The sequence below is a fragment of the Miniopterus natalensis genome, chromosome 1 (assembly GCF_054644295.1).
Source record: "Miniopterus natalensis isolate mMinNat1 chromosome 1, mMinNat1.hap1, whole genome shotgun sequence".
In the NCBI taxonomy this organism is placed as follows: Eukaryota; Metazoa; Chordata; class Mammalia; order Chiroptera; family Miniopteridae; genus Miniopterus; species Miniopterus natalensis.
The window spans coordinates 66484805-66492893 of NC_142081.1; the positions used below are offsets into that span (position 1 = coordinate 66484805).

The window sequence follows — 8089 nt, forward strand, 5'->3', positions numbered from 1 at the left end:
TATTAAACACGGCTTCACATGCTAAATGCCTCAGCAAACTCCTAGAGCACAAGCATTTGGAGCCTCCAGAAATGAAGGACGTCTTATGAACCGCACAGCGTGTCCTCACCTGGAGTTGTCCTCATCAGAGCCAACGAGGAGGAGATGCCTTGATGTTCAGCACCACCGTGCCTGTCCCTCTCTCCAAGCTGAGCCAGCAAATCTATTGCTGTATGTAAGAGAAAAAAGACTAATTGTCCACATTACAACCCCTGCTGTGATGCACTGCAGGGTGCCTTTTCCTTTATAAACCTGATTAGTCATTGTTTCTCTGTAGTGGGATGGTGTGAACATTCCATATGTGAAAACAGGACACAATATTCACTGGGTAAAAAGTTGTGCACCCTCTGTGAAGCCTGTCTGTAAAATGAATAGTTAAAATAGATCGTCTGCGCCATTTTCCCCCAAATTCTATGATTTTGATTACTAGGGACATTTTTCTGAAAACAATCTCACACTTTCCAGGAGCAATCAGGGGGTACATTCTTCTCTCAGACTACCTGAGAAGACAGTATACCAAGTGAGGGACAGCTGGAAGAAGACTATTTTATCAAGATATTACTTTTGAGGTGAGTACATTGGTAAATTGATTGCTTGCTTGCTTGGTTTCTTATATTGGAAAGGAATATCTGAAAAAGCAGGTCCCCTAGGATTGTAGCTCTTATGATAATTTATGAATCTCAAAAGCATGAGAAACGGTATGATTATGGCATAAAATGGTGGGTATTTCATTCTAATACCCTAACTATTCCCAGAAAGTAAGTTTGGAGGTTTTGGAGGGTGGAGTTATGCAAAACTTGATAGAGTCGGTTTATTCTATCAGTGGTTAAAGTGCAAATTGATTACTCTGGCTTGTCCATGAAGCCCCTCGCCCTTTGATCATCTCACTACTTATCTACACTTTCAAGCTACAGGAAAAATAATGTTGCGACTAATAAACCTTACGGGGTATGGTGGTAGGAAAGATGAAATGAGGTGTGAAGTTGTCAGTGTACACGGGGCGTCCTCAGCTGTTGCTCACCCTAAGCCAGCGCGGCCCGTGTGTCAGAAAGAGGGACCAGCAGCGCGGGTCTGGCGGATCTGCCTCCTGGTTTAACTCTGTGAGCCCGCACTTAGTTCATGGCCCGCGGCAGGGAAAGTGATTTATTTATACTTCACAAATAAGAGTCTGGGAATCATTTATTGAGCACTTATTCAGTGAAGATGGTTTAAAAAATGTCAAAAAAAAGTCTTTTGAATTCAACGTTGATTGGAAAATTGTACTTTAGAATTTGGATGTTCAAACCTCCTATTTTTTTTTTAATCCTCACCCAAAGAAAACTTCTTCATTGATGAGAGAGAGAGAGGAAGAGAGAGGGAGAGAGAAATGTCAATGTGAGAGAGAAACATCCATCAGTTGTCTCCTGTAAGCACCCCAACCAGGGATCAAACCCACAATCCGGGTGTGTGCCCTGAGTGGGAATCGAACTCTTCAGTGCACGGACTACACTCCAACCATCTGAGCCACGCTGGCCAGGGCTCAAACCTCTTTTTTTTTTTTTTAATGCTTCTTTAGAAACCACCAACAGCGGACTAGTGATACTGTATTGAAATTCAAATCTCGGTTTCTTCTCTGTTCTTTGTCTTTCAAGTTTCTTTGTCTTCCCTTCCTGAGAGAGTTATGACTGGTGACCTCCAATATACAAGGCAAGAAATCTGAATTTAACAAGAAAACTCAATATTGAAACTACCATTTTTTAAGACTCATAATCAATGTGTTTTTTAATATTAATCAGTTGCAAGATTACTCTGTTGCTTTAAACACAAAGATTTGTACATTTTTGTTCAATTGTTAAATATAAGTTCTTAAATACTACTGAAAAGTACCTGCTTGTCCAAATATTTGAAAATGTCCTCTCTTCCCTTTCAGAGAACAAAATTAATTTTATAAGATAAAACTGCAGATAAAACCCCATTTGATCTCAGATCCCTTTGTTCTTATTACCTAAAGATATTTAGTAAATGAACTAAACCTTTGTATTGAAAACACCATTTTCTTTATTTTATCTAGGTAGGATCTGAATATGAAAAGTAAAACAGTTTGTTTTGTAGATAAACACATGAAAATAAACACTTGCAAATAGAGATATTCAAAAAATAATATTCTCACTTATCCTTTAGAGCAAAGATATTTGATATGCTGGGTCTTTTTTTTTTTTTTAGGTGTCACTCAACTGGTTAAAGTGATATTTTAAAAGAAAATCTTTAAAGTAAAATTTAAGAACAGCCTTGAGTCTTGAGTGTAGTGACACCTGTGACAGTTCAGTTGATTAGACTATTCTTAAAAGCCAGTTTCCTGGAGTAAGTTTTATAACCATGTGTAATTCAACTAATTCTGTTTGGTTGCCAAAGATTTAACCCAATATTATACCGGTTGTCCTCAAAATATGTGTCATCTTTTTTTTTTTTAAACAATGTAAGCTGAGTAAAAGAAAATGGGTGAGTTTGTGCATAAAGACCCTTAATCAGCTTCAGGAAAACAAACCAAAATCAGAAAAGGTCTTCTTAAGGATTAAAGCATAAAAGAAATAAATTTGTCTGGTTATCCCACTGGTGTGGAAAATTCTTGATACACTTGGATTCTAGCAAATACTGAGATTTATTTAGAACCACAATCAATTCAAAATAAAGGGATTTATTCCCACCTGTTCTCAAAATATCTCCTATATTTTCCTGTAGAGTTTAAGTTTCCTTCTCAGTAAAGTCCTTAAGATATGTATAGGAAACAAAGCAGCCTGGGTTAACACTCATGTCTTTCTTCTTCATAGATTTAAGGCCCATGAACAGGTCAGCAACCCCCATTGTGACTGAGTTTGTTCTCCTCGGATTCCCTGGCTGCTGGGAGATACAGATTTTCCTCTTCTCACTGTTTCTGGTGATTTATGTCGTGACCTTGCTGGGGAATGGAGCCATTATCTGTGCAGTGAGGTGGGACCCCCGACTGCACACGCCCATGTACTTTCTGCTGGGCAACTTTGCCTTCCTTGAGATCTGGTATGTCTCCTCCACTGTTCCTAACATGCTAACCAACATTCTCTCCAAAACCAAGGCCATCTCATTTTCTGGCTGCTTCCTCCAGTTCTATTTCTTCTTTTCCCTCGGCACAACAGAATGTCTCTTCCTGGCAATAATGGCTTATGATCGGTACCTGGCCATCTGCCACCCGCTGCACTACCCCACCATCATGACTGGGAAGTTCTGTGGCATGCTGGTGTCGCTATGCTGGCTCATTGGGTTCCTTGGCTACCCAGTCCCCATTTTCTTCATCTCCCAACTCCCCTTCTGTGCATCCAATATCATTGATCACTTCCTGTGTGACATGGACCCACTGATGGCTCTGTCCTGTGCTCCAGCCCCCATTACCGAATTTATTTTCTATACTCAGAGCTCCCTTGTCCTCTTTTTCACTATTATGTATATTCTTCGATCCTATTGTCTGTTGCTCAGGGCTGTTTTTAAGGTCCCTTCTGCAGCTGGCCGGAGAAAGGCCTTTTCTACCTGTGGTTCTCATTTAGCTGTGGTGTCTCTTTTCTATGGGACAGTCATGGTAATGTATGTGAGCCCTACCTATGGCATCCCAGCTTTGATGCAGAAGATCCTCACACTGGTATATTCAGTAATGACTCCTCTCTTTAATCCCCTGATCTATAGTCTTCGTAATAAGGACATGAAACTTGCTCTGAGAAATGTTCTATTGAGAATGAGAATTAGTCAAATTTCATGAGCCAAAAATGTGCCTTCCTTTCCAAGTTCTAATAAACAATAAGGTGGAGATGTGTAAGTTATTTCAATGGTCTCACTCTGAGTAGTTAGAGGCCATATTTTTTTTCCTGGAGGTGTACCCAGCTTAAAAACCTATGCTGACTACAAAAGCCTTAATTCACTGGACTGCAACATGCAGTGAAATTTTTTTAAATGCTCTCCTTATTGAAATAACAAAACAGGACTCCTATATGAGGGAAGTTAGACTTTCCTGAAAGGTTTATCATCAGTTTTAGGACAAGTCTAATGGCCTTTACCTAGTACAGGTATCCCTCACTATCCAAAAGTAGAGTGTTTCTATGAAACCTTTCTTAAGGCGATACGGTATAAAGGGAAGCAGCAATTACCATTAACTTAAAAGGGAAAATCTTCAGATTTCTTTTAGTTAGCAAAAACAGGTACTGATGTAGGTCTTTCATAAAAGCGAAGTGGTGTAACGTGAACTTTTAAAATGTGGGGGATACCTGTCATTAAAGGTGCAGTGACTTTTTAAAAAGTTTTATTTAGAGCCTACAGGCCATTCTGTGTGGTCATGTCTAGCTGACACTGCTGCAGCTGAGGGGCCTAACGGGCCGGCCGGGGGACCCTTGGTGCCACGCGCCCAGGTCCACTCCAAGCCCCTGCAGGAGCAGCTCTGGACCGCAGATACCACTGTTGGGCTCCCCTCCTGCTTCCTGTGTATCCTCCTGCCTGCGGCCTGGGTCTTGTCTCACTTGGAGAGCTACAGGAATCGGGAGTGAGGGGGGCTGTCCTCTCCCTCACCCTGTGACCTGACACCACTGTGCTCGTGCGCGCGCGCGCACACACACACACACACACACACACACACACACACACACCCCGCCTGCCCTGATCATGTCTGCTGCATTCCTGGCCAGCCTTCCCTGGGTCATGTCCTTCAGTTCCAGTGACCTCTTCTGCAATCATGACCTCTCGGTTTCTACACTGTGATATCCTGGGACCATATATTTCAGTTTATAAGACCTTGCTCAGTAGGATCCATCTTGCAACAATAAAGCTATTAAAATCTTGCTTCAGGAAAAAAGAAAAAAAAAAACAGTTTTATTTAGGTATAATTGATATACAAAACAATTTCACATGTTTAATGTATATTAAAGGCGCAGTGACTTTTAACTAGCCATGAGACCCTTCTGTAATCTTTAACAGATGCTCCTTTCTTATACCTAGTCTAGCAATCATATCTAAACACACCTTCTAGTAAGAGAGAAAAAGAAAAACTTATCTTGACCAGAAGGAACTCTTTCAACAAATTTTCTTTGTGGTAAGTTTAAAATAAAACTTGGATACATGCTAAATAATAATTTGTCGAAGTTACTTTTCACACTTCTATTATTATGTGTACTATATTGTAGTGTAATTTATTTATTTACATGTGCTTCCCCTGGAGGGGAATTGCCTTTTTCATTTCTAGATCCCCAACACACAGTGACAGAGAGGAAAGCAGGCCGTCGCAGTTGGGAACTGGCCTGGCATTATCAGTAGGTCTTGGTGTTGCCCAGGAACTCCTGGCACTCACAACCAGGCCGTGGTGTAACACAAACTAATACTGAATGTAAACTGTAATTGAAAAATAAAAATTTTAAAAAGGATCTACAGACATAATAAATAAATAAATAAATAAATAAATAAATAAATAAATAAATAAATAAATAATAAATACATCAGTGGCGGACAGGGGCTGGAGGAAAGGGGACAGAGGAATAGGTGAAGTACAGAGGATTTTTAGGGCAGTGAAACTGCTCTGTATAGTATTATAATGGTGGACACAAGTCATACATTTGTCAAAACCCACAGAATGTACATCAGGAGTGAATCCTAATGTAAACTATGACCTTTGGGTGATGATGTGTTGATGTAAGTTCACTGACTGTAGCAAATGCACCACTGCTGCAGGATGTTGACAGTAAGTGCCTGTGTGGAAGCAGAAGGTATATATGGGAACTCTCTGTACTTCCCACTCAATTTTGCTGAGACCCTAAAACTGCTCTAAAAAATAAAGTCTATTTAAGGATTGTTTTTTTAATGTAACCTAATAATGATTATTGGCCAAAGCTGCACAACTAGTGTGTACTCTCTTTTGGGCAGTGACAAACAAAAGCAGACAAAATAAGTTTTCTATAAGACTTTTTGTTAATAGAGAAGCAGTCTGTGGACCAAAATATCAAGGCTCACATTACTCAAACGATGTTTTTCATCTACACACTTCTGCCATCATTCACTAGGCCCTTTTGGACACCTCAACCAGATGTCTTCTTCTCCCCTCTCTGCCAGCAGGAGTAAAATGCGTCAGCCCAAACAGTAGTTGGCAAAGTCAAGAAGTTGGCACCAGCCAGACACCTCTGTGAAAGCAATGCCCAAAGGATCTCTATCCCCCAGGCCTAATTCAAAGACAAAGTTGTTTTAACAGATTAGAAAAGAAAGTTGAAGAAACAGTCATAGCAGAAGAACTGGGGTCCCCAGATGCCAGTTTGGGACTCCGCAGCAGCTCCGCCTTGGTTGATTAGAGCAAGTGTTGAAAGCCCCTGAGAGCAAATTAGAAAAGGAAGCCAGGGTGAGGGAGGAGGAAATGATTCCAGCAACTACCAATTAAAAGTGAATGGATCCCACAGCACCAAGGGACTATGACTCGAACTGTTGCATCAGCCAAGTTCCAATATCAATTCCCTAAGCATGAAGAGGGAGCGAAGAGGAGGAGTGAGGGAGGGAGGCAGAGGTGTCCCACACTCTGGCACGCTTCCACTTCTTATCCCAAGTGCATACACACCTGACAATTAAGGTGCAAGTGGTATCTCTTGATTAGTCATTTAGAAAATCCCAACATGCCATGAGAGACAGGACCTGTAGGCTGGGAAACACACCCAATAGAGTTAGGCTATTGACAATAATCCTGCTACCAATTCAGAATTCCTCTTGTCAGATCAGATCACATGTGACTCATTGTCCTTTGTGAAGAACAGTGCTACTTCCATGACTCCCCTCCCCTCCATCCTGGGCTGTAAGATATCTGCTGACTTTCAAAGCATGTTCACAAGCATTACTTCAATGGTTGTTACAAAATCCCTGTGGGTTTTGTCAGGTATATATTATTTCCATCTAGGATTTTAAATAAGTAAATGCTGAAGTTCAAGAGATTTGCCTAACATCACACAGGCAGTATTATTTGTATATTTTTAAGTGATATGCCACTATGCTTATATATGCACAGAATATCTCTGGAAGAAAAGAAAAAATGGAGTGGACACTAACTATAAGGGAACTAGGGGTCAGGAGTAGAAATGAAGCTTTCTTTTCGCTGTTACTTTTTTTTGTAACTTTTTGATTTTATACTATTGTATATACAACTTCGTGAAATTAAATAAAAAAGGAAGTTACACTTAGGGAACAGAAAACCACAGTCCAATTCTCCTTCCCACTGTATAGTGTTGACTCCTGTGTGGGTAAGAGGCCAGAGCAGTTTTCTTTCTCCTGTATCTGCCCACATGGTCCCCATTCCATCATCTCCATCCACATATGCACATGTTCTATGAGAACTTTCCCATGATTTCCTGCTCTATGCAAATCTGCCAGGAGCTGAGTGTGCTTGAAAACCAATCGATAGAGAAATTGAAAATATGATTCTGATTTATATGTATTCTGATTTCAATTTATTCATCTTAATAAATTTCATTGGGGAAAAAACAGCATTTTTGTTCAAATATTTTAAGAGAATAGAAAAATAAGCTAACACTACAGCATCAAGGATCAAGATTAGAAAGAAAAGGCCACAGAACCTGCCAGTACCAGGGACTGTGGTTTCCCAATACTCAACAGGATGGCAAGTCACTAACAGAAGGAACAAAACTTCTTTTCCTGGATATCAAGGGAGATTTCAGAGAGCCTGATACAGAGAGACAGGCTCCCACAAGGAGAAAGGTGAGAGGATCAATGACACAATGGGAAATGCAGCTGACACATCTAAAGATAAAATACATAAAATTAAACTGATAGAATATTGAAAGAAATTGCCTCTCAGGTCACTTTCAACACTGATACTCTATGACTCTACAAATCATAGATGTAGGTAATCAGTAAATAGAGGGAATGCTAACAGAATGCTGACACCAAGGGACAGCCATTACCGTGGACTAAAACAGGAGACTACCATGGGAACAGCATGAATGTTCCTTTAAAGTTCATTCATTAGTTCCATGTAAATTTACCATGCAAGTGTGTCAGGCACAAAGCTAGA

The 8089-nt window shown here is 40.3% G+C and overlaps 1 protein-coding gene across 1 annotated transcript; it reads left to right on the forward strand.

The window, feature by feature from the left end:
- Positions 1 to 2827: 2827 nt before the first annotated feature.
- LOC107527038 (olfactory receptor 11H4) lies at positions 2828 to 3802 on the forward strand. The gene has a single exon (XM_016199654.2). The coding sequence runs from the start codon at positions 2828 to 2830 to the stop codon at positions 3800 to 3802; it is 975 nt and encodes a 324-aa protein (XP_016055140.2).
- Positions 3803 to 8089: the final 4287 nt, after the last annotated feature.

What these genes read in the sequence shown, in the direction of transcription:
- LOC107527038 (XM_016199654.2), top strand. Translation starts at nt 2,828, where the DNA reads ATGTCTTTCTTCTTCATAGATTTAAGGCCCATGAACAGGTCAGCAACC.